This window comes from Erpetoichthys calabaricus, chromosome 8, assembly GCF_900747795.2.
Source record: "Erpetoichthys calabaricus chromosome 8, fErpCal1.3, whole genome shotgun sequence".
NCBI lineage: Eukaryota > Metazoa > Chordata > Cladistia > Polypteriformes > Polypteridae > Erpetoichthys > Erpetoichthys calabaricus.
In genome coordinates this window covers 192,373,120-192,400,522 of record NC_041401.2, presented here as the reverse complement: position 1 = coordinate 192,400,522, position 27,403 = coordinate 192,373,120, and the positions used below count along the sequence as shown (strand labels likewise).

The window sequence follows — 27,403 nt, the reverse complement described above, 5'->3', positions numbered from 1 at the left end:
GCGGTGGGTTGGCACCCTGCCCAGGATTGGTTCCTGCCTTGTGCCCTGTGTTGGCTGGGATTGGCTCCAGCAGACCCCCGTGACCCTGTGTTCGGATTCAGCGGGTTAGAAAATGGATGGATGGATGAACAGTGTTCTATATCCTCTAAGCTCCCAATTCATCCTAAGAAATTTTTATGTGGATGATGGAATTACAAGTGTTAACAGTACAGAACAGGGCATTAAGCTTGCAAGGGAGACTCAAGAGCTTTGTGCCAAAGGTGGTCTCCGGCTACACAAGTTTGTTTCAAACAACACAACTGTCCTAGAGAGTATACCACCCTCTGAGCATGCAAGTGATGTAAAAAATGTCAGTCTTACATTTGATGACTTGCCAATAGAAAGAGCTTTAGGAATCCAGTGGCATATTGAATCAGACTGTTTTAAATTTAATTTCAGTCTCAAGGGTCAGCCACTATTGCCTCTTTGTACGATCCTTTAGGATTTGTAGCTCCGTTCATTTTTAATGGTAAAAGAGTTCTCCAAGAGATGTGTAGAAAGGGCATAAGCTGGGATGACACTCTGCATGACGAGCTTCAGCCACGGTGGGAGCTTTGGAAGAATGATTTAATTAATTTGAAACATGTAAGCATCCCTCGTAGTTATGTACCTGCCAGCTTTGGAAAAGTTGTACAGGTCGAGCTTCATCATTTTTCGGACGCTAGCATTTGTGGATACGGACAGAGCTCATACTTGAGACTTAAGAATGAAATTGGAGAGGTTCATTGCACCCTCGTTATGGGAAAGTCACGTGTCTCTCCTACAAAGCTTACAACTATTCCCAGGTTAGAACTGATGGCTGCAGTGATCTCAGTTAAGATCAGTAGTCTCTTGAAGAATGAACTTGAGTATTCTGATATTGATGAGTTCTTCTGGACGGACTCTAAGGTAGTTTTGGGATATATTAACAATGAGGCACGCAGATTCCACACATTTGTGGCAAATAGAGTACAGAGGATTCATCTTAGCACGACTACCCAACAATGGAGATATGTTCCAACTACTGAAAACCCAGCTGACCATGCTTCTAGAGGTCTTACTGTTTGTGAACTGCTTTCGTCAAACTGAAATTTCTTTGGGAAAGAGAATTACCTTCACACTCAGATATGATCCCAGAGCTTTCAATTGGAGATCCTGAGGTCAGAGTATCGCAAGTGCTAACCACAACAGTCACAGAGCAAAAGAGCCTCATAGATCGTCTGATCAGTTTTTCATCCTGGTCACGTGCAGTTCACGCTGTTGCATGCATTCTTAGAAGAATTCAAAAGAACAAATCAATGGAATTTCCACAGTAATAGAAAGACAGAATGCAAAGAGTCTTATAATAAAAACACTGCAGAAACAAGTTTACGGAAATGAGCTAAAGATACTTAAAACAGGAGTTCCACTGCCTTCACATAACAGTCTGTTTTCTCTTGATGCCTTTATAGATAAAGATGGTGTGCTCAAGGTGGGAGGAAGACTTAGTAGCTCTTCTCTTCCCGATTCGCTGAAACATCCCACAATTCTGCCCAAGAATCATCACATCACAACTTTGATAGTTGGTCATTGTCATGAAAGAATCAAGCATCAAGGGAAAGGTCTTACAATTAATGAAATCAGATCAAATGGTTTCTGGATTCCTTCCATCAGTCGAGTAGTAAAACGTCACATTCAGCAGTGCATCATCTGTATGAAGCACAGAAGACCTATAGAAGAACAAAGAATGGCCGACTTGCCTCCAGAACGAGTGGATCCTTCACCTCCATTCACATATTGTGGAATGGATTGTTTTGGCCCATTTCTCACTAAAGAAGGTAGAAAAGTAAATAAAATCTGTGGTCTTCTGTTTACATGTTTTTGTTCTCGGGCCATTCATATAGAAATGCTGGATGACATGTCAACAGATGCTTTTATCAATGGGCTCCGCTGCTTTATCGGTATACGTGGTGCAGTTTGCCAAATAAAGTCAGATCAAGGAAGCAACTTTCTCGGAGCAAAAAATGAGCTAAAGGAAGCACTTAAAGAAGTCGATAATGAACGAATAATGGCCTTTCTTGCTGAGAGACAGTGCGATTTTAACATGAATGCGCCATACTCAAGCCATGTTAGTGGAGTTTGGGAACGTCAGATCAAGACAGTAAAAAATGTGCTTAACATCACTCTGTCACTCTCTTCTGGAAGATTAGATGATTCTTCTCTGCAAACATTCTTATATGAGGCAATGTCAATTGTAAACAGCCGTCCCCTTACCCTTACTGACAACCTTAATGACCCGAGTAGTCTTGAACCACTTACCCCTAATCACCTTTTGACTCTAAAATGTACTGCTGCCGTGCCTCCTCCAGGAAAGTTTGTTAAGGAGGACATGTATGCAAGGAAAAGATGGCGACATGTTCAATATCTTGCAGAGCAATTTTGGAGCAGATGGCGGAAGGAATATATTTTTAACATTGCTCTCAGACAGCGCTGGCACATACCAAGAAGAAATTTGCAAATAGGTGACATAGTAATAATGAAAGAAGATGATCTACCTAGAACTGAATGGCGTTTAGGTAGAATAGTAGAGACCAAAACTGACAAAGATGGACTTGTAAGGAGGGTCAAAATCCACCTCGGAGACCGGAAGCTAGGTAAGAAGGGAGAAAGGCTTAGCAAACTGTCAGTAGTTGAACGCTGGTCCTTTTGCTGGAGATTAGTTAAGATCTGTTCCTCAACTCTCTCCACAACTTGACCTTTACCTCAATTAGTTTGCTATTTCATTGAGCTTGTTGTTTAAAATGCTGTTATCAATTGTCTGTCAGTGTTGAAATCATTATAGTTAAATCTTTAATGATTTGGTGGGAGTGTAAAGGACACATGATACTTCAGAGGTTTACTTCCCTCAGCAGTGACATTCATGTCTCTGGTGACTCTTCCTATGAAGTCAGTAGATGGATTGGGAGAGCATGGGGGGTCATGAGGTCGCTGGACAGGGTTGTGTGGTGCTCCCGATATCTGCAAAAGGACGAAGGTCCAAGTCTTTAGAGTCCTGTTGCTCACTGATTGTGAGACATGGATGCTATCCAGTGACCTGAGATGAAGACTGGTGGACTCCTTCATGTGTGTCACTTCAGAGGGTCCTTGGGTCCCACTGGTTTGACTTTGTGTTACTCACGGAGTCCCAAATGAGGCACATGACCTGCATTGTGAGGGAGTGTCAGTTACAGCACTACTGCCATGTGGTGCCATTACCCGAGGGAGATCCGGCTCACAAGACCCTCATTATTGAGGATCAAGCCAAGGGGACGCCCACGTAAAACCTGGCTGCAGGACACAGAGGGCGAGACAGGACCGTGTGTCTGCCTGGGGGGTTGCCAACCGGGATCCTGACCTGTTTTGTCGTGTGGTGGGTGTGGCTGTGCCAATGCATACCCCCCCCCAACCTGACCCGACCTGTTGCCCCATTATTTCTCACCTCTGACAACTCCAAAGGGATTGCATTAAGAAGGGAAGACTTCCAAACAGAAAAAGAATCGGGTGACTTTCCGTGCGAGGCAAGGGCAGCGATGTAAAGGACACTTCAGCAGGGCTTGAATCGCAGCATTTGCGTGACTTTTATTTTGATAAGTTATTGAGTGTCCTGGTTTGCATAATTAATTGTGCAGTTTGCCGGGAATAGGAAAGGAAAATGGCGACATATGGATTTAACAAACAAGCACCTCGCTGAAAAGTGAACTAGGTATTAATTTCTCTGTTATATGTAAAACAAATGTTACGAATGTTTATGTTAAATTATTTATATACCTTTTATTTGTACTTTGCCTTTTATAGCTCTTACGGTGTGTTTATGAAACAAGGTTACGGAAACGAAAATAAACATTCATAAACCATCAGTCTGAGAGTTGACCATCATTCAGCTGGGGTCGCTACAAGCGATGGTCCCGAACGCAGATGGTAACAGAAAAATGAAGGGAGGAAAAGTCAGGAAACAAGGGAATGCCAATAGAGAGTATGGAAGTAAGAAAACCAGACTGCTCAGCCCACAATCCAAACACAGAAGGACGGCGTTGTGTTTCAGTCAGGGTCCACCCGAAGCCGGGGGTCAAATTCATGTTTTTGGTCTGTTTTATTCATTTTTGAGTCTTTCATTTAAGTTGCTGTTGCTTTTGTCGATTCTGCTTTGTTGTTAATTGTGTCAAAGCATGTAAGCTGTCTGGATTATAATTTGTGTGTTTCTGTGTCCCCCAAGAAGGTGAGGCCACATGCCCTCTGCACTATAAATCCAGGGGGTCTCCCACAGTTCCTGGTGGTTCATCGTGAATGCGCTTCGGAGTTGGTGGGGGATTGTTGTTTTTTGTTTTTTTTGCTGTGACTTTCTGGAATTTTGAACCTCCGCCTTTGGGACTTTGTTTGCTTCTCAGGCGATTCGTTTTGGTGCTTCTTGTTCTACACAGCAAGTTTGTTATTAATAAATCTTTGATTTTTAGAAAGAAGCCTCCATTTGCTCAGTTATCTAGCTGGGGTCTGGTGGTAAATCCTGCTTGAGTGGGCATTTTTTGAAACTGCATTGTGGAACCGTTTGGAAATGATGTGCTTGGGATCTCCTAATTCACAACAGATGGTCCCAAAATGTGTGTAAAAATATACCTGGGGTGACGATCAGGGGAAGAGGGGTCCTTGTCAAGCAATGGCACTACGAAGAACCACACAGTCCAGTAAAGTGCCATTAAAGAACCAGGGGGTTTAGGGGTGTATAACTGATAACAATAGATTAAAACAAAACACAAACAAACCTGGAAATCAATGCAAATAGAGGCCATTGCTCGACTTATGGAGCAGGTCAGTGCCTGATGTCTCATCATGAGTTCTAAACAGAGCGCCGCTGTAGAACCTGCCTGTTTAAGAGTTTCTGTTCAAACGTCCAAAAATGATGCCAAGATAACAAAAAAAGGAAAAATTTAAAAAAAAATCCACAATTGAAATTAAATACAAGTTATAAATCTCTTGACTTATGAAACGGTCCATGATGTCTCACCATAGGTTCTAAATCCACCTGAAGCACAACATTTGAATGGGAGACCATCTTGGAAAAAGCTTGGGCTGCTGCTGGATCAGGTGCTGGTGAGGCCAGCAGGGGGCGCTGACCCTGTGGTCTGTGTGTGGACCCCAATACCTCTGTGCTGTAAAAATGGCGCCGTCCTTCAGATGAGACGTAAAAACTGAGGTCCTGACTCTCTGTGGTCATAAAAGATCCCAGGGCGGCCTTCGTAAAGAGTAGGGGGTCTCCCATGGCCTCGTCATTCTGGCCTCCTAATCATCTCCCCGTCTCTCACTCCCTTCACCACCTAACAGCTAATGTGTGCTGAGCACAAAAATGGCTGCTATCGTGTCATCCGGGTGGGTGCTGCACATTGCTGGTGGGTGAAGTGGCTCCTCACTCAGTAGTGAGAACATTGCAATATAAATGTAAATTATGCATTATAAGTAAATTATTACTATTGATGATAAAAATTATTTCAAAGTTCAAAGAAGCAATTTCAGAATCACAGAATGAAAAGGATCTTTGCCAAGCAATGTTGGCATACAACCCAGTAAAGTGCTATGAAAGAACCAGCGTTATGAGCATATGTGTGAAGATTTTAAAATTGTTATAAATAAATAATAACCATCCATTATCCAACCCGCTATATCCTAACTACAGGGTCATGAGGGTCTGCTGGAGCCAATCCCAGGGCGCAAGGCAGGAAACAAACCCCGGGCAGGGCGCCAGCCCACCACAGGGCACACACACCAAGGGCAATTTAGGATCACCAATGCACCTAACCTGCATGTCTTTGGATTGTGGAAGGAAACCAGAGCAAACCCACACAGACACGGGGAGAACATGCAAACTCCACACAGGGAGGACCCGGGAAGCGAACCTCCTAACTGCGAGGCAGCAGCGCTACCACTGTGCCACCGTGCCGCCCTAAATAATAACCTATAACTGGAATTCCATCTGAATGCAGGAATCCCCTCCACTTATGAAGTGGTTTGGTTTCTGAGGTGCCAGATTGTTTTTTCACAGCCGTGCCATTGGGCAGGGGTGGGCAGTGTGGGTCCTGGAGGGCTGCAGTAGCTACAGGCGGGGCCGGTGCCACCATTAAGGTGAATTAGACATTCGCCTCAGGGCGCAGATATCATAAAAAAAAAAACAACAGCTGCACAGGTTAGCTACCGAACAGTCGGTTGGCATGCTAGTAAACTTGGTACAGGGTGCAGGATAACCTGGCACTGCCACTGACTGCACATTTTTGTTCCAAGCCAACTGCTTAATTAGAAACCAATTCTCAGTTAGAGGATCTGTAAAAAAATTTTTCAAAACCTGGCAGGATCTAATCAATATTATTTTAGAATAAGAGAAATAACTATTAATGCATTTAATTCCCTTCTCCTTCTCTTATTTACATATATATTTATTTCTCCCTTTCTTTTGCTTATTGTTACCTTATTAAAAAGCCCTAAGCAATTCTCCTTTGGCTAAGCTCTCCTTCTCAGGGGTGGGGTTTGATTTGTCTTCAATTTTGTTTGGTTATAAATTGATCTATTTGTATGGAATGATTACAATAAAAATTAATAAATAAATAATTAAAAAAAAAGAAGCCAATCTCAGACCTTATTTAATTTTAGGGCTTGTTAGTCTGCAATGTCAGGTTTCTTATATCGTTTTTTCCTTTACGTGGATATCATGGACATGATTTGAAGCCTAAAACGGATTATTTTCAGTCTCTCTCACATTTTGTCTGTTAAACCAAAGAGTGCAGAATGAATCCGCACAGCAGTGTGAATGAAAAAAGTGAGACGGAGAACTGCCGGCTCCTTTGTCATGTGCATCTTGTTGCTAATAAGGAGTCGTTAAAAACAGGGAATGCCGGTGTTTAAGGACTGAAAAGAACAATTAAGGGTGGGGAACCTGAACAAGCGAGACCACTAAAATGAAGCATCAAAATGTCACTTGAGCAACAAGGGCTTCATCAGCAGTAAATGACTCCTCGTTAAGAAACTGAATTGGATCAAAAACCTGCCGGCACTGCCCATCCCTGCCATAGGAGCTCACAAAGGACTCCCCCAACATGAAGGTTCCAGAAAGAACTTTTATTTATTTAGATCCGTAACGGGCTCCATACAGTAAATAATCCTGAATAGATGGTGACAGATTTGTGAAATACCAATGGCTCGCTCCTAATCATTAGAGGACTCGGGCTGAGTTCAGGTGTTCTTTATCTGTTATTGTCCTGCTAGGCAGCCTACCATCAGCGACGTGCGGTCAGGGGAGGAAAATAAAAAAACGAATAATGATAACATAAAATAAAGGTGTCCACTGGTCTGTGCTATACATTTGTTTTCTGTATGATTCCAATAGTTTTGGTCATTTTTATAGTGAAAATCGCTGAATTGGCGCAGTTCCTGTTCAAATACAGAGGAGGAACACGAGGTGAGGTGAGCTCGTCCTCCCCTCGGACTGCGCTCTCCTCGCTCGCGGGGCTGATGCCTGCTATTGTCTCTCTATATGTCGCCAATGTAAAGTTTGCAGACATGTTTATCACACACCCTGATTAGTCTGGCTGATATCTTTAATGAAGGTGTGTGACATACTCAGTCTGAGCGGACATAAAACCGCCGTGAAAAGGCGCAAATTGAGGCCGACAGTACCGTGACGCCCTGAAGGGGGCGCATGTGAGCCCAACAGGTGCGCCTTGCTGCTGTTCTTCTGCGCAGAGGCGCCGATAAGTCAGCGATATCAGAAAGTCAAGGGCGCTGCAGCGGTCCGTTTAGTTTTATTTTTTGTTCTGACTGACTGCCAAAATGGAAGATTAAGATTTTAAAAACTAAAGGAAAATAAGGAGGACTTTTACAAGAAAGTGATGGAGAATTTAATGGAGTAGGACAGGCGTCTGGACTTCATTTACAAATAAAGGTAAGACCATAAATGGTTTTCAATTTTATAAAAAATTGTATCAGATTAAGAAAAAAAAAGATCCAATATTTAAAAACTATATTTTGACCTTAAATATTCTTTTGTTTTTCTTGTTTTCCTTTTGTTGAACAGTCTGTATTAAAATTGATTAAAGCGTCAGAATTATAAGCTTTTAAAAACAACAAAATATTTCAATTAAGGTCAAAATTGAAATCCGTTTTTTTTTTTTTTGTACACCACTCTATACTTTCATTTGTATTGAATGATTGTGAATTGTGGAATTGCAACGGCAAATTTAGAACAAATGGAGGGTGAGGAGCAAATGTCTCTTAGCCAGATATGCCCCTTACCTGCGTGTGTAAAGTGCGCTGAGAGATATGAAACATAACCAGTAGTCAATGTGCAGGCTGACAAGTGAATAATAATTCTTTACATTTACAGTATATATTAAATTTTTCTCACTACTCAAAGCGCTTAGCAATTGCAGGTTAAGGGCTTTGCTTAAGGGCCCAACAGAGCAGAGTCCCAATTGGCATCTTACGGGATTCGAACCGGCAACTTTCCGATTGCCAGTGTAGATCCCTAGCCTCAGAACAAGCGACTCTTTTGGGTTTATATATTTGTAAATCTGACACTGAAGCAGTCAGTGCCTCCCCAGCCATGAACCTCACTGCCCACCATACCTGAAATATTTGATTTTTTTTTTTTAGGGGAGTTTTTTATTCAATGCTTAAAGACCCAACGTCACGTGAAAGACCCCCTTCCCAGGAATGAAACGGTACTTTGTCAATCAATGGTCTCTGCTCTGCCCCAGCCGTCTAACCCAACCCCCCGGCCAACTGATGCCCTAAGCGCACCCCAACAATGGTGCCCCCCCTTTGAGCTTCCTTTGCCTAACTGACGAAACATTAAGACTTAATATGTGCTGAAAGTGAAATAAGAGATTAAAACTCGCCTTGTATATGTGACAATTCAGTTAAAGAAATAATATGATGAAGAACAGCTTAAAGCTGATGGGCTTGTTGCACATACTGGCTGGTGAGTTCAGTCCTCTCCAGAACAAGCCGGCTGTTTTTACATTCGACGAAAGCGAAACTCTTACGCCACGGGAACAAATGTGATATGTGACGATACCTTTAAAGTAAACTTCTTAACTTTAGGGTTAGTGAGCAAAAGTTGAGTTTTTGATTTTAACGGTGCAGAGTAAAGTCGAAAATGGCAGGTAAGGAAAACTCTATTAAAGTCGAGCGTGGTAATAAAAACACTGAGGGGAGAAATTCCGATCCCTTGGGTGTTTAATTTGCCTGTAACGGTTAATCCAGGACTGCCTAAAATTCATAATTTGCCCCCATTCCAAGTCGCTCCGATGCTCACGCTTGTCCCTTTGCTTCCTGCCTCCAACTGTTCACTCGCTGCCAGACACATCCCACCGCCCGACAGGTGCCGTTGTGTCGAGACCACCATTCATGGGCTTCACTTCACCTGCTCGTGTTTTTAATGTTTTGGCTGATCTGTTTTATCATTCAACCCATCGCGCAGCAGATCGGCCGGCGTCCCCCGTAACGAAGACGGCGCCGCACCTGCAGGGACATTCCGCCCAAGCACTTCAGCCTTTTGTCTCCTAAATCTCTTTACTCGATGAGGGCTTACGTGTTGTCTGTTCGAATGTCCCGCTTTTGTATTTAACGGCGCTCCACGTTCAGGGGATGCAATTTCTGTCTTTTTTCTTTATCGAGGAAACTTGTCGCGCACAGATGTCGCAGGCGCACTACTGAGTGAAGGTGAAGAATTAATGAAATACAAGCCCTAATGCTTCATTTGTAAAGAATAAAGACCCCCTTCCCGATTTGAGATCTGACCGACTCGATTGTTTGTCTTGTGCATTTGTTTTGTTCTTCTCGTCTTTCACAATTTGTTGCAGGATTTTCATACCCGTGAGGTGGTCTGGCGCCCTGCCCTGTGGTTTGTTTCCTGCCTTGCGCCCTGTGTTGGCTGGGATTGGCTCCAGCAGACCCCGTGACCTGTAGTTAGGCTGTAGCGGGTTGGATAATGGATGGATGGATGGATTTTCATACCCTTTAATTTTATTAAAAAACAAGCACAATTCCATACAATAAAGTCAAACTTAGCAAAACTAATTCAATTCAAACCGCACCCAAGAGAAAGAGAGAAAGGCTTACAGACGGAGCAAAATTAAAAAGTAGGAAAGACGGAAGAGAATCCCATTCCTCAATATAAAAGCTTATCCTAAAATGTTATGAATTTGAACCTGCCAGGTTTTTTTAAACAGTTTTTTGGACAGTGAGAATTTGATTATTTTCTAATTCCAAATCGTGTAAGAGCCCTTTGTTAACAGAAGTACAGCTCTGCTCCTGGAGGGCCGCAGTGGTTGCAGGTTTTCATTCTAACCCTTTTCTTAATCAGTGACCTGTTTTCCCTGCTAATTAGACTGATCAGTATCTCTTCTGGAATAGAAATAGTTGGGAGGTGAGGAAAATCGGGCAGATTTCGTTTAGCAAAGTTTCTCATTTGGAGATTTTGGGAAAATTATGTTGAATGGACGCGAAACTTGGAGTGTAGTTGTTCATATTGGATGTAAAGCCATTATTTATATGCAAATCACTCGTACGTTTTCCAAACATAAACAGTGCAAGTTTGAGAAGGTGGAAAAAGGTGGTCATCATGCAGAAGCGTCTCTGTCTTGAAGTGCTTCCTGCATTGGTTCCACATTCTGAGTGAGTGAAGCACAATCGGGTTGTCAGTATATTGATGGCACCTCGTACTTAAGTGGGCACAAAGCAAGGAATATAAAGACGTACTGTTCTATTGTGGACCAAGCTTGTGTGTGTCTTCATCTTCTTGTGTCCATGTCCAGGTTCTTAAAGCTTGCATATTTGCTGCCCAGCAACAAAACTGAAAGTTAGGTAGTGCCATGCCACCTCCAGCTTTGCGGGTGTTAAGCAGGTGACCCAGCAGGTGCCCTCTGGTTTGAGCAGATTTGCATTTTTTTTTTTTCTTGTATTTTTGATTCGGCACCTTCACCCAAAGTGACCCGCAAGATCAACGTGCACTGCCATCCCTTTAGGAGATTTTGTTCAGGCAGGTTCAGTGACACACCAAGGGGCACACAGTCTGGGCACATGTTAAACCCTGTGGTACAGTATGTGGCATGACACCCCCCTCGTATACTGTATATTGAAAAAAAATGTGTTTTTATAAAAAGGTGCTACGATTCAAACAAGAGTTACAGGGTTAAACTAGCACTGGGGACCCCATGTTAGACTCCATACTGTGCCATCCACATACCCAATGAGAAGGGGAAAAGGGGTGTAAGAGTCCCAGAGTACCCCATTCCTAGGGCACTAATATATTGTTCCTTATTTTAATAAATCCTATAGGCAGTGCCAGTGCTAGGTTATTTTGTGCCCTTATTAATATGCCAACCGACTCTTCAGTGGCTAACCTGTGTGGTGGGGATTACTTCCCCCTTATGATCTATCTATCTATCTATCTATCTATCTATCTAATCCTGCCGACTACACTAAAATATTTATCTATCATATAGTGCCTTTCCTATCTATCTAATGATTACTCACTTGTACATACAAAAATACTGATGGTACAGTAGACCAAAGACCAGTGTTCTCGATTATATTAGTGCCAGATAGAACTCGTGAACATGTATACACAGTGTGACAGATTAAGGTCTCCGTGACCCCTTGAACCCTCTGATCAGACACCAGATAAAAATCCAATTATTATTTATTGTATAATAATAATGTGCACCAAGCACCCTACGCTCCACAATACTCATAAATAAATCAATACAAAAACCAATCCTCCTCTCCCAGACGCGTTGCCACCCTTCCACCCAGCTCAGCTCAACGTCTGGGATTTCCCATCGTCCTTTTATATTCCCTGACCCGGAAGTGTTTCCCATATTACAGTCCATGTGATTTCTTATCACTTCCGGGTCAGATAAAAAGTCCTTCTTTTCAACCCGGAAACACATCGTTCCCTCTGGTCATATGATTATGACGTGCTTCCGGGTTATAGGGCACGTATAAGTCCTTGAGCCTCCCTGCAGCGACTCCTGGCAGCCCCGAAGTTATCCAGCAGGGCTGTGTATTAAAACTCCATAGTCCATGATGCCCTGCTGGAATTCGGGGCATCTCCACGTTGCAAGGAGAGCTCCATCTACCGGCCTGGGGGTATTGGCCGGGATGAATGGCCGGCCATCCCTCACAACAGACTAATGATAATGCGACTAGTCGACGGAAAAGAGAGCCTACATCAGTGGTTCTCAAACTGTGGGGCGGGGCGCAAAGTAACAAAGGGGGGCGAGAAGATGTGAACAAAGAAAACAAGAATCGAAAATATGAAAAATACATCTATTGAAACCAATACAAATGAACTTAAACTACACTCTGATAGGGCGGCACGGTGGTGCAGTGGGTAGCGCTGCTGCCTCGCAGTTAGGAGACCTGGGTGTTCGCGTTCCGGGTCCTCCCTGCGTGGAGTTTGCATGTTCTCCCCGTGTCTGTGTGGATTTCCTCCCACAGTCCCAACGACATGCAGGTGAGGTGCACTGGTGATCCTAAATTGTCCATAGTGTGTGTGCTTGGTGTGTGTGTGTGGGTGTGAGTGCCCTGTGGTGGGTTGGCGCCCTGCCCGGGGTTTGTTTCCTGCCTTATGCCCTGTGTTGGCTGAGATTGGCTCCAGCAGACCCCCGTGACCCTGTAGTTAGGATATAACGGATTGGATAATGGATGGATGGATGCATTCTGATACTAGAAAAATAAATATAGAGTTAGATAAATGTCGATAAAAGTTAAGTAGGTATAATAAAATATGCATCTATGATATATCATTAATTAAAAAAGAACAAATTGGTATTAGTGGGCTCCTTTCAAAAAAACGTTGGGGGGTGGGGCGCGATTAAAACTGTTATGAAAACTCGGGTCGCAAATACTTCAAAGTTGAGAAACGCTGATCTACATGTAGAATTTTAGCGGAGCAGACAGAGGGACGGAGTAAACCACCCACTGTCGAGTCGCTTTGTGGAATGGGTATTTCTATCTTCCAGCTTCCACTATCGATTTGTTGTGCAGACGCTTGGAGGCAGGCGAGGTGGATGATCAGTGCCCTCCCACTGGGGCCCCACACACCACTCCGTCACCTCGATTCTGCCTGTCATCGTCGTCACTGTTTCCTCTTTGCTCGCGCGTAACCATATTGATAATTCCACCACCAGAGAAAATGTGTACTTCTAAAATATATGGACCTGTAAGTTGTAGGCTATTTGGTTAAAAAAAAAAAAAAAGTGCCCGGCGAGGCCCCCTTGGCAGTGGGGGGCCCTAGGTGGTCACCTAGTTTGCCTATGCCTAAGAACGGTCCTGATGGAGTCCCGAATGAGGTCACATGACCTGCATTGTGAGGGAGCGTCAGTTACGGCACTCCGGCCATGTGGTGGGATTCCCCGAGGGTGATCCGGCTCGTATGATCCTCACCGTTGGGGACCCGAGTAGCTGGACCAGGCCAAGGGGTCGCCCACGTAACACCTGTCTGCGGCAGATAGAGGGCGAGACAGGACCGTGTGTCTGCCTGGGGGGGTTGCCAACCAGGATCCTAACCTGTTTTGTCGTGTGGTGGGTGTGGCTGTGCCAATGCATGCCCCCCCAACCTGACCTAACCTAACCTGACCTGATGCGCCATTATTTCTCATCTCTGACAACTCTAAAAGGATTGCATTAAGAAGGGAAGACTTCCAGACAGAAAAAGACAAAGAATTGGGTGACTTTCTGCGCAAGGCAAGGGCAGTGATGGTCCCGAACGCAGATGGTAACAGAAAAATGAAGGGAGGAAAAGTCAGGAAACAAGGGAATGCCAATAGAGAGTATGGAAGTAAGAAAACCAGACTCTTCAGCCCAAAAGCCAAACACAGAAGGGCGGCGTTGTGTTTCAGTCAGGGTCCACCCGAAGCTGGGGGTCAAATTCATGTTTTTGGTCTGTTTTATTTATTCGAGTTGTTTCATCGTGTAGTGGGTGCAGCAACGCGCTGTACCAGTGCATACTCCCCAACTTGACTTGAACTTGTCATGGAACAAGGCCATTGAAGAAGAGAACAGCGGTTACCCAGGCCTCGTTGCTGGTTGTGAAGAGGCTCCTGTAACAGTTCAAGCATCAGGGCCACCAAAATGTAGGCCTGTGGCTGGTTTTGTGGGCTGCCCAACCACCAGGGGCTCACCACCTCGTCCCGGTTACCCAATCCTGAGCAGGGCACACTGTTTTTGTTTTTTTTTTTTAATTTGTACCTCCATATTGAAAGGAGCCAACTGAGATGGTTTGGGGATGAGCTAAAAATGCCCCCCTAAGGCGGCTCCAGGCATGTCCTACCAGATCCTAGGACACGCTGGAAGGATTATATCTCTGGACTGGCTTAGGAATGCATGGGAATTTAATAAGGAAGACAAACCTCCTGTCTGCGACTGGGGACGGGGAATACTGGGCTGACCTGCTTGGCCTGCTGACCCCACAACCCTCAGCAGGAAAAGCAGATAAGAAAATGTGATGAGATGAGTAAAAAAAACTCTCAATTATGAAGATCCCCCTGTTAAACTGTTTCTCAAGCCAAAGGCTTTTCCTTTCTTTAACGGGGCACCTTGAGATATTTTAGGGACTTTTAAAAAGCCAATTTCCACATTTTGGGCCCGTGTAGGCCGAAGCTTGTAGCTAGCAGGTTGGGGGAGTGGCTGTTTTGGGATGAGGCTCTTCTGCGCTGACCTGCTTTCATGTTTTATTTTGAAGGTCTCGGGTCTTCTTGCCTTGTTTGACACTCCAGTTCACAACAATTTTTACTTATACTGCCTTTCTGTTTTCTTTCCAAATGTTCCGCAGAGAATGGCTTCGTTTCTGAGGCAGCTGCGTCTGCTGCTCTGGAAGAATTTTGTTGGAGTTTTGAGACAGCCGGTAAGAGCACATCTATAATTTTACTACTCCTAATAATAATACTAATAACAGATATAATTTTGATTTTTTAATTAAAAAAAGGTTTTTCTTTAGGTTAGGTTTAGGTTTATTTTTATTTGTCATATATAGGTTAACACAGGGCCAATATTACAATGAAATGCGTATGACGAGAAAAACAAGTCACTCAGCCTAGTTCCAATAAAGCTAAAAATTATTATATAAACTTTATGAGGGCTGCTAGAAATGTTTTGAGGCTGAGTGGGCTGCACATGTCCAGCTTGTGCTATGGGAGTCAAGGTCAGGGTCTCGTGGTCATGTGACCACTAATAACAGGCCCACCTTCTGTTTAGGCCTCTGACCCGACACACCCAGTATTTATGATGGCGGCCATTAGTGATATTTCTTTTTTTGGTTGTTGCCATTCAAAGTTAAAGTTAAAGAGAGTACAGTGGAGCCTTGGTTTGCGAGTATAATTCATTCCGGAGATGTGCTTGTAATCCAAAGCACTCGTATATCAAAGCAAATTTCCCCATAAGAAATAATAGAAACTCAGTTGATTCGTTCCACAACCCAAAAATATTCATATAAAAATGATGAATACAAAATATAAACTAAAAATACATAAAACAAATTACCCTGCACTTTACCTTTGAAAAGAATTGTGGCTGGAGTGAGGGAGACAAGAGGAGGAGGAGGAGGAGGAGGAAGAGGGTTATTGTGTGGGATGACTTTCACTCTAACGGAAGCTCTGCTATCTGTTGGCTCACTGGAATCCTTTTCTTTAACAAGGAACCAATCCAGTGCCTGAAGAGTCTCTACACTTGGACACAAAATGGAAAGAATCCTTTACGCACTCTAAGGTTTCTAAACTCTTTTGGGACAAAACGGGACAACACACATTGGGAAGAGCGTCCTGAAGCAACCGCAGACTCCCAATCCTGTAGCAGTTGTCCATAAAGGTGAATCCGAAAAGATCGCGGTCACGCTATACATGCCTGCTGTCAATGGGTGATGCTAACCAACCAGTAACCTGGCACCGAACCTGCCTAACTGCTGTGGATCAGAGACTGGCAGATCACGCTACAATAAATAACCGTGCGGTTCCTGTTTCAAGCTGAATAAAAGCTGGTTTTGCTGAAGTAGGGGCTCTCCTACCTTTCAGAGAGCTACTTTTACAAAATGAAAGTGGCCGAGAGCTCCTCGTGTCTTCTAACGTTTCTTCTCATAGCTTATTTCAACCCAAAACAAACTGAATAAGCTCGTTTTGCCTGAACATTTACAAAATGTTGGTGTCCACAACGGCGGCACGATGGCGCAGTGGTAGCACTGCTGCCTCGCAGTTAGGAGACCCGGGTTTGCTTCCCGAGTCCTCCCTGCGTGGAGTTTGCATGTTCTCCCTGTGTCTGCGTGGGTTTCCTCCCACAGTCCAAAGACATGCAGGTTAGGTGGATTGGCGATTCTAAATTGGCCTTAGTGTGTGCTTGGTGTGTGGGTGTGTTTGTGTGTGTGTCCTGCGGTGGGTTGGCACCCTGCCCGGGATTGGTTCCTGCCTTGTGCCCTGTGTTGGCTGGGATTGGCTCCAGCAGACCCCTGTGACCCTGTGTTCGGATTCAGCGGGTTAGAAAATGGATGGATGGATGGATGGTGTCCACAACTCACATTTCGCATTAAAACATCACAAAAAAATATTTAGTTCACCTGCAAGTGCATTTTGTACGTCTGTATGCATTTTCTAGTGGATCTCACACTATTGGTTTGCATGTTCTCCCCGTGTCTACGTGCGTTTCCTCCCACAGTCCAAAGACATGCAGGTTAGGTGCAATGGTGATCCTAAATGGTCCCTCGTGTGTGCTTGGTGTTGTGGGTGTGTGTGTCCCGTGGTGGGCTGACACCCTGCCCGGGTGCCCTATGTTGGCTGGGATTGGCTCCAGCAGACCCCCGTGACCCTGTAGTTAGGATATAACGGGTTGGATAATGGATGGATGGATAGCATGCTATTGGATTAAAACGTGAATGCTGTCAAAACAAAACAATGCAGATCCACAGATGTGACTTCTTCATTTGTCATTTTGTCACTGTGTCACTTTATTCACAGGTCCAGTTTCACGTGTAATGTGTTGTTTAGTTAGTCAGATGACTGGCACTGAGGTGTATGGTGGAGTGGAGCCACTCAGTTTCACTCTTATGGAGTCATTTCAATGTTTGTCTGTCAGTCTTGTTCTGATATTTGATTTCATGACATTCATGTCAGACTCTCAGAGGTATGGAGACCCAAACAAAGCAGACATTTTCAGAGCTGCTTGGTGAAGATTCTTCTAGTTATCTGGCTCTACTAAGCTCCAGAAATGCTGAGAATGCTGTTGAGACTGCACATTATTTTGAAGGTTTACTAATATATCTATATATATATATATATATATATATATATATATATATATATATATATATAAAATTCTTTTCACGTTTGAAACAGAAATTGCGTATGACCAGAGAGGAACAGGAAAAACATTCTTAATAAACCTGATTCTTGCCGAGAGAGCGAATGGTGACATAGCTCTGGCTGTAGCATCATGGGGAATCGCTTCTACATTATTAGATGTAGGCCGTACATTACATTCGGCATTGCAATTACCATTAAACCTTCGCTCATGACGAAAATCCAATTTGCAACTTACGCAAGGGTTCTGGAAATGCAAAAAGTCTTGCAACATTCAAAGATCATAGTTTGGGATGAGTGCACCACGGCACATAAAAGAGCTTATGAAGCCTTGAACCGAACAATCCAAGATCTCAGAGATCCTACCAAAATAATGGGAGGTACTGTCGCTGGAGATTTTCGTCAAACATTACCAGTTATTCCACAAGGAACACCAGCAGATGAACTCGACGCGTGTTTAAAATCCATGCTTCTCCCACGGTCAGTTATGTCGCGTGTTCTCAGGTGGGTACGCCAAAAAATTTATATATTTATACACGTAATGGGCAAACAAAAAATGTAGTATACCCGAAAGCACTGCAGTAGTACTCAATGTATCTTTACTTCTTAAATGTTTTACTGTTTAATCTTTATATATAATCTTCATTTGGATCTTGATCTTTGATTGTCCCGCGAATTCACTGCCTTGTGTGGTGTTCCTGCTGTGTTCAGTAGAGGGCAGTAGTGATGGAGGAGGAGAGGAAGTGAAGGGGAGGATCGTTGGATGAGGTTGGAGTGTGGTGATTAGAGAGGATTGAACTAAAGGAGACTACGTGCTGTTTGTACTGGCTGAATACACAACACCTTGGTTGTTACATTTTTTTTTACAAACACTGTCGATAGCACTCTTTGTGTTTAGATCTGGCGTTGACATCGTGCTTTGTGTTTAGATCTGGCGTTGACACCTGCTTCGTTGTTGAGACTGTGGTTTTTTGTGTTTCTATCCACCATCGTTGGCAGCACTTCATCCAAATCGAATGTTCACCCACTTCTTGGAGTCGGTAGTCACAGTATATAAGTCGGGCACACTTCTGTGATTTTCCATCAGTCGGCGTTTGGAGTTCAAGAAAGAAGCATTGGTTCTTCCTTACTCTTTGGATTGCCACAAAGCAACCATTGGAGAAAGGTTGAGAAGAGATCGTGAGAGGAAACGACAGCATCGTGAAAACGAGACGGACTGTGAATGGAGAGAAACAGAAATGCTCCTCCACCACCACATAATTACTATTCGGACAGTGATTCCGAGTAGGCCGTTCCTATCGAATCAATGTCCAAGGGTTTTGTTTTCTAATTTTGTTTCCCTTTAAAAAATCATAATGCTGTGCGACGAAGGGCCCAGTTCACGACTGGCAGCCGCGTTTAAACAGGAAGCCCTTCACAGACAACTTTAACACGCACAACGTAGTTGGGCGCACATGGCTAGTAATTTATACGCTTCTTATATGTTGTTCAAATTCTTTTAATCAAAATACCAGTAACGGCGCACTGCAGTGAGTACACTTGACTTGACCATTCCTAGTCTTCATCCTCTTTCTCTGTACGTTTAGCATTCATTTGCTCAGAGGTTGATGCGCTTGCTGCTTCCAGAGCAGCTCTTCTTTACTCCACCCCAGTGGCCCGCTGCTTCTTTTTCGTCGGCATCTTTTCGCGTTAAAACTGATTAATTTAGTTTTTGCATTGCAATTACTTAGTACGTTTTCTTTAACCTTCCACTTAATCTGATACTTAAGGCTTCAATCCGCCTCAAGAATGATTAGCAAAGGTGGTAGGGAATGAGAACGGCGCCCGTACGAATGCGCGCACGACCGCCCTGCTGCGCGCTGCCGAGAGTTGATTCTGCAATAAAATAAAGATAAAAAGAGTAATAAAAATCATCACACCAAAAGCGGATAGTAGACGTCACGTAGTATATGTGCACCAAATTTCAAGTCAATCGGTGAAACGGTTTGCAAGCTACAGGTGATTTAAAATCCTGGACAGACAAACGAACAGCCATGGTAGCGTATTATAGAAGAAGATTTTACTGTTTAATAATTTTATATTTATATGCAATGTGCTTCTTATATATTACTTAATATTCTCATATGATAATGATGTTAATAATGTTGTTTATATTGATTTCTATGTTATTGTATTATTGAAAAATAAAATTGGCAATTAACAAATTTATTTTATAAATACTACATTTTATTTTTTTCCCTTGCACTCAGTGAGCGAAGCCACTGGGTAATCAGCTAGTAATATATAAAATCCAATGTCTGTCTGTATGTCCACTTTTCACGAGAGAACTACTTAACGGATTCAGATGGGGTGTTTTTCTATAATTTGCTTGAACATTCCGGTTGATTTAGCGACTTCTCTCATTTCGCTATGTATTGTAGATCACTTGTGGTGTGAATTATTTGCTCGAATCTGAGAAACACACAACGGGCCGAGGGGAGGGACCTTCCTCACTCACTCACTCACTCGCCATCTTCAGGACGTGTTCCTTAACTCCGCTTAGCTAGCACACGAGAGAACAATTGAATTCAACTTTGTTTGATATTTAAAATAAAGTGTGTGAGCTCGGGTCCGAACACAATCAGGGTAACACCAGTACTTTCCATAAAACACACATTTATTATCTACAAAAGTCCCACACAGCACACAGTGGCCCCAGCACCAATCACCCTCTCCACGGGTCTCTCGTCCAAATGTCCGTGTGCCGCCTTTCCTCTCCTCTCGGGATCTTCGTCCTGCTCCCGCTCCCGACTCCAGCTCACTGATTGTAGGGAGGCGGCCCCTTTAATTCTCACCCAGATGTGCTCCAGGTGCCTGATGTGCCGCCTGGTGTGACAGAAGTGCTGCCCTTACACCTGGAAGCACTCCGGGCGTCGCTGGAAGGATCTTCCTCCACCTTCGCAGGTGTGGCGGAAGTGCATGTTTTTCCCCGGCTCTCTGAGGCTCGGGGCGCCCCCTGGCGGTGACCACGGGCCCCAACGGGCTTGAGCCTCCTTGCTCCTCTCCTGATCCAGGGTGGTTGCCCCCTCATGGCCCAGGGGATGTATAAACCACCTCCCCGGTCCTTCCAGGTGCCCCGGTTGGGTCTGTCCTCCAGCCTCCTGTGACAAGACTTACTTCGGTCTTGATGAGTTTGAGTCCGGATATTCTCTTAAGTGTCTGCCACATTGAAAAGAGAGTTTGTGAGTTTGTGTTCAAAGGATCGTGATATGATTTTTTGGAAAGATCGCCCACACCCTAATTTGACTCATCCATCCATCCATCCATCCATCCATCCAGTTTCCAACCCGCTGAATCCGAACACAGGGTCACGGGGGTCTGCTGGAGCCAATCCCAGCCAACACAGGGCACAAGGCAGGAACCAATCCCGGGCAGGGTGCCAACCCACCGCAGGACACACACAAACACACCCACACACCAAGCACACACTAGGGCCAATTTAGAATCGCCAATCCACCTAACCTGCATGTCTTTGGACTGTGGGAGGAAACCGGAGCGCCCGGAGGAAACCCACGCAGACACGGGGAGAACATGCAAACTCCACGCAGGGAGGACCCGGGAATCGAACCCAGGTCCCCAGGTCTCCCAACTGCGAGGCAGCAGCGCTACCCACTGCGCCACCATGCCGCCCATTTGACTAATCATGTTTTCAAATTTATGTAGGATTTATTAACCCTTTGGCGAGCTACTTGGAAAGGAGTTGTGAGCTACCGGTAGCTCGTGAGTGACGTGTTGGAGACCCCTGTGCTAAAGTGTTTTGGGGTGCAAGACAGAGACTCATGGTACAGCACACACACGTGGTCACGACGCCATAGTAAACAGTATACCAGGAGTGGACTGGGTCTCAAAACCTGCCAGGGCATCCTTCATCGAGTGAGGTGATGAGGTCGACCCACTCAGCCCATTATTCATTGTAATTTCCTTAAAATTTGTGATGAGTACGCAGCTCGCTACTTGCTATGGGCCTATGATTTGAACTCTATCTAAACTGTTGCCAAACTTCATCTGAACACTGTTGTTTAGACACAACTTAAAATTTGACGACATGCTTAGAAATAAAATTTAAGGAAAAATAAATAAAAATTTAGTAACACGGCTTGCACGTTATTAGAGTACATGTCAAATGTCAGTGTCATGTCCAAGTGCCAGTACCCTACTACAGGGGTTGCCAAGTCCAGTCCTGGAGGACTACCATGGCTGCAGGTTTTCATTCTAACCCTTTTTTTTAATGAGTGCCCTGTTTGTGCTGCTAATTAACGTCTTGTGAATTCATTTTACTTGAATTGTTTTTTTAAGATTTGCTCCCCTGAATTTCTTCCCCGTTCCTTGAATTGCTTCATTTCTTTCCTTAAATGGCAGTTCAAAAGTGCTATGTGACGGTCCGACGTTATTTATAACCCAAGCTAGAGATGGGCAAATGAAACCAAAGTGTCGAAGCTTGCGTCAGTCAATCTGAAGCGTAGCGAGTCGAATCACTGGGTCGGAGCTCGTGTCAGAAACACCGCTGTCATGTGACCTGTGAACGTCACGTCATCAGTGCTTCACAGCTCGCTTTATTAGTTTTGGCAGCGTGTCGTCAGTTTTACAGCTTTGGCACTGAATTAACAGGTAGCTAATAATAATAAAATGCATCATTCTCATTCAACAATGTTGGGTTGTGAGGAGAAAGAGATTTGGAGAACTTTGGTGACAGATGGCGACTAACAGTGGGAAACGGAATTCAAAAGTTAAATAGTAAAAATGGGCAAGGACATTAGCAGAATAAAATGAACAGACTTTTCTGATCTTTTTACTGGTGACTTGAGACTGAAACAGTGAATGTTGCTTCACTCAGTTAACCACCAGATGTCGCTGTTCATACTGGGGTTGAGGCGTCAAAGCTTTGAATGTTTTTCGGCACAAATAGAAAGAAAGCTTCAGCGAGGCTTCATTTTCCCATCACTAACCCTAGGCCAAGCTTATTAGTGTGGCAACCATCTTTTTCAGTAGGTAACCCGTCCCCCCCCCCCCCTCCCCCCCCCCCCCCATCTGTGCCCTAGGCGAGTGATAACACAGCGGCCCAAGACTTAAATATTGGTTGATGCTACTACAGGGGTTGCCAAGTCCGGTCCTGGAGGACCACTGTGGCTGCAGGTTTTCATTCTAACCCTTTTATTTTTTTTTAATGAGTGCCCTGTTTGTGCTGCTAATTAACTTCTTGTGAATTCATTTTAATTGACTTGTTTTTTTTAAGATTTGTTCCCCTGAATTTCTTCGTTCCTCTAAATTGCTTCATTTCTTTCCTGAAATGGCACCCAAACAGAAATGAAATGTGAAGTGAGGGAGCCAACAGAAGACCACCTAAGTCAGGGTCTCAAACTCCAACCAATTTCACTCCAACCAGTTGCTTAATGAGGCGCTGAGTCTTGTTGTTAATTAAACCCGTCCTTTAATTCCATGGCTTGATGCTCCTCTCATTGTGCCATAGCAGACATTTCGATTTTCTCTTTTCTAAGAGCACTGGGGACCTGAGCAGATCAGCATTCCCGAGACCTTCATCTTTCTTTATTTTCAGAACTTGTATGATGGACTCCAGTTGTTTGAGCTCATTTTGTATCTCATTATTGTTTGGCTGCTAATTATGGAAAAAGAAACCATTAAGGGGGTCTGAGTCTTCAAGAGCAAATCAATTGAAATGAGTTCAAAAGAAGTTAATTAGCAGCAAAAACAGGTCACTCATTCAGAAAATGGTTAGAATGAAAACCTGCTGCCACGGTGGTCCTCCAGCACTGGATTTGGCGGACCCCTGCCTTAGTAGGTATTTGTACCTCTGAAGGTTTCCGCACTTTGAAGCACGTTCTGCCAGTTTCTTTTTCTTTCTGAGCCCCACCTTTTCTCATCATCTGTTTTGCTTCCTCCATATTTGGCAACAGACGCTGAACGACAATGATACGAGGTCAAAGGAGGACGAGGTCATGAGTGGGCGTTAACAGAACTTAATTCAATGGCAAATAATTACCCGTATAGGCGGTTAGGCGGCCTAAAGCAAAGTAAGTGATTACAGGTAGAAAACAATTATCTTCAACTCGATAATCAAACTGCTCATTTACAATGGAAAAAATGATAACCGAGGTTATAATGAAAACCACACATGATTGAAATTTCCATTAGCTCAGCGTTTCTCAACCTTTAAGTATTTGCGACCCAAGTTTTCATAAGTTTTAATCGCCCCCCCTCAACGTTTTTTTTTTTGAAACCCTAATAAAATTTATTCCGATATTTTTTGCGTTTTAAAGTTTCAAATTTCCCTACGAAAAGCGAAATTACGCCACCTATGGCAACATTTGAGCCTCCTTTTTTGTTACATCCCCACAATATGAGAACCGTTGCATTAACTTAACGATAAACTATAAATGTTCCGTCCTAATATAAAAAATTCCTATCCTGTGCTTCATAACTTTATTTCGTCATACTAATAATCACAGCTGAAAACCATTAATTATCACTCACACTGACAACCAGAGAACAATAAAATGAATAATACATAATCTAAACTAATTATTAGTACCGAAGAATTGAAATGCTAGATAGGAGATAAAATGTAATAATGTATATGATAACCGAAATGTAGCAGAATTGAAACAGAAATCGGCAAAAGGCAGTTTTGACCAAATTTTTCTCTACAACGTTGTGTATTGACAACTAAAACAAGTTGATGACGTAATGCAGTATATTATATAGGACTATAGAAATCGCAGTACCGGACAGATAATGTTTAGTAGTTTAGAAAATTAATTTTAATGTCAAACAGTAACCAGAACATAAAATTTATTTCATGAAATGGTTGGCCCATGACCAGACCAGAGTCTGCGGCCTACTGGGCATTGCCCAAATGCCCTAATGGCCAGTGCGCCCCTGCAGTATGCGCTCATACAGATGTTGACTATGTGAGTGAGGCACACCGACTGAGACTGAGCATGGGAGACGATTATTACCCACAATCCCGCAGAGAGAGAGACGAACCATCGGCTCAGTTGTGATCATGTGACACTCGGCTGACAAAGCGTATACAGACTACTCGTATTGTAAGACCTCGCTCGTTTATCAAGTTAAAATTTATTACAAATTTTAGCTCATCTTGCAAAACACTTGCAGACTAAGTTACTCGCAATCCAAGGCTTTACTGTAAAGTTAACATTATTATCTCTAAAAAGACACCAACAAACGTTAAGTCAGTCACTCATTATCCAACCCGTTATATCCTAACAGGGTCACAGGGGTCTGTTGGAGCCAATACCAGCCAGCACAGGGCAAAAAGCAGGAGCAAATCCCTGGGCAGGGCGCCAACCCACCGCAGGGCACACACACACACCAAGCACCTGCATGTCTTTGGGAGGAAACCCACACAGGAAAGACCCAGGAAGCGAACCCAGGTCTCCTTACTGCGAGGCAGCAGCGCTACCACTGCGCCACCGTGCTGCCCACATCAAAAAGTGCTGAACAATAAAACACAGAATAAAATGAATATTAAGACAAAATACAGAGAAACGACAATACAGAAAACGCCCATAGATGACAGCGCTACCCAAGTGCCAGTCCGAACAAATGCGTCCCACGTTGACACTCAGACAGCTGAGCAGATTCTGCTGATGTCAAAGTCAGGGGCAGGCTGCTCCATAACCTTGGAATATGAAGGCTCTGGAGCCCACCAGGAAACAGCATGGTGACGATCCGATCCACACTCTGCGAAAACACATCCCAGCTCACACACCCCATCAGTTCTTCGGCAGAATGTCGAATGTCAGAGTGCTCGGCGATCACAACAAAGCAGAAAATGAGCAATAAAACAAAAAAGAAATGCAAGCGACAGACGGCAAGCCACACAGAGACGCCATCTTGTCTAAGCCAAAAAAAACCCCCAAAAATTAATAAGTGCTGCTCCAAAGTTTCAGGCTCAGGAAAGTTACGTTGTGATAAGCGGTCCGTGGTGGGGTGCGAATTGTAAATAAATTATAATAATTGCACACTCCATTGGTAATTGAGGTGCTGGGTGATCACAACGTACAAATGTCAACAGGTGGGTGGATCAGTCAGGGGTCTCGATGGTGCCATGGAAGGAGCAGCTCACCGCACCCGTGCCCAATTTGAGAGGCAGCTTAAGAGGAGCCTGCATGGCAGAGAGGGCAAGACAGAAATGAGAGAAGAGAAACGGAGCCGTGAGAGACGGGACCAGCCAGCCAGGGTGTGTGACAGTCGGTGTGGTTGTTGGCTCCCTGAAGGAGTGGCATTCTTTGGGTGGTTCGCCCCAATGAATATATGTAGAAGAGTGGGTGCGATCATGGAGTCCTCCCCAGGGATCCAGGGGAGCGAGAAGGTTGATGGGAAGACAGCTGACCCCAAGCTGTCTGGCCGAGGGAGCTAAGATGGGGTGGGTGGGTGATGAGGACCCCAGCTGCTGATGGAGACGAAGCGGGAGTTGTACTGAGCTCGTCTGACGGAACATTAAGGACACGATGAAGGAGTTGGTTTTAACTCTCATTTTATTTTTGGATTTTAAACTGACGGCTCATCACTGTTTTTATGGATTATTTATTGACTGAAGATTTTGCACTGCACTGTTTGTTTGGATTAAAACTTTGTTTTTATGAACACACTTTTTAGATAGATAGATGGATGAAAAGCACCATACAATAGATAGATAGATGAAAGGCGCCATATAGATAGATACTTGATTAATCCCAAGGGGAAATTCACATATTCCAGCAGCAGCATACTGATAAAGAACAATATTAAATTAAAGAGTGATAACAATGCAGGTATACAGACAGACAATAACTTTGTATAATGTTAACGTTTACCCCCCCCGGTGGAACTGAACAGTCGCATAGTGTGGAGGAGGAACGAATTCCTCAGTCTGTCAGTGGAGCAGGACGGTGACAGTAGTCTGTCGCTGAAGCTGCTCCTCTGTCTGGAGATGATCCTGTTCAGTGGATTCTCCATGATTGACAGGAGTCTGCTCAGTGCCCATCGCTCTGCCACGGATGTCAAACTGTCCAGCTCCGTGCCTACAATAGAGCCTGCCTTCCTCACCAGTTTGTCCAGATGTGAGGCGTCTTTCTTCTTTATGCCGCCTCCCCAGCACACCACCGCGTAGAAGATGGCGCTTGCCACAACCATCTGGTAGAACATCTGCAGCATCTTATTTACAGATGTTGAAGGACGCCAGCCTTCTAAGGAAGTATAGTCGGCTCTGTCCTCTCTGGCACAGATCATCAGTATTGGCAGTCCAGTCCACCTTATCATCCAGCTGCACTCCCAGGTATTTATAGGTCTGCACCCTCTGCACACAGTCACCTCTGATGATCACGGGGTCCATGAGGGGCCTGGTCCTCCTAAAATCCGCCACCAGCTCCTTGGTTTTGTTGGTGTTCAGTTGTAGGTGGTTTGTGTCACACCAATTTTATATACCTTAGGTCTTCATCCGCACCTTATGCACATATCCCGGCACGTATCCCAGCAGGCAGGCAGGAGCAGGTGAATTTGCTGATAGCAGGGTCTTCGCTCCCTTGACGGTGTCTTGTTCCTCTGCTCGATGTGTTTTAAAATTTTCATAACTTTTCAGCCGAGGAGCCTGGTCCTCCTAAAATCCACCACCAGCTTTTTGGTTTTGCTGGTGTTCAGGTGTAGGTGGTTTGAGTCTCACCAATTAACAAAGTCCTTGATTAGTTTCCTATACTCCTCCTGATGCAGCCCACGATAGCAGTGTTGTCAGCGAACTTTTGCACGTGGCAGGACTCCGAGTTGTATTGGAAGTCCGATGTATTTAGGCTGAACAGGACCAGAGAAAGTACAGTCCCCTGCGGCGCTCCTGTGCTGCTGACCACAATGTCAGACCTGCAGTTCCAGTACACCTACCCCTTGCAGTAAGTGTGTGTCCTCATTCACCTGGCTCATCTCGGCTAAGGTATCGGGTTCCAGAGGCTCCCAATGAAGAGTGGGAGCGTGGAGCTGACCTGCACCGT

The 27,403-nt window shown here is 44.2% G+C and overlaps 1 protein-coding gene across 1 annotated transcript in view; it reads left to right on the top strand.

Moving 5' to 3' along the window:
* LOC127529028 (ATP-binding cassette sub-family A member 13-like) overlaps positions 1–27,403 on the top strand; it is an 88,601-nt gene that overhangs the window by 11,769 nt on the left and 49,429 nt on the right. The window contains exon 2 of the mRNA XM_051931277.1: positions 14,855–14,926. Coding sequence (XP_051787237.1) covers positions 14,858–14,926 — 69 coding nt within the window. The 5' untranslated portion in view covers positions 14,855–14,857. The remainder of the gene's footprint in view (positions 1–14,854; positions 14,927–27,403) is intronic.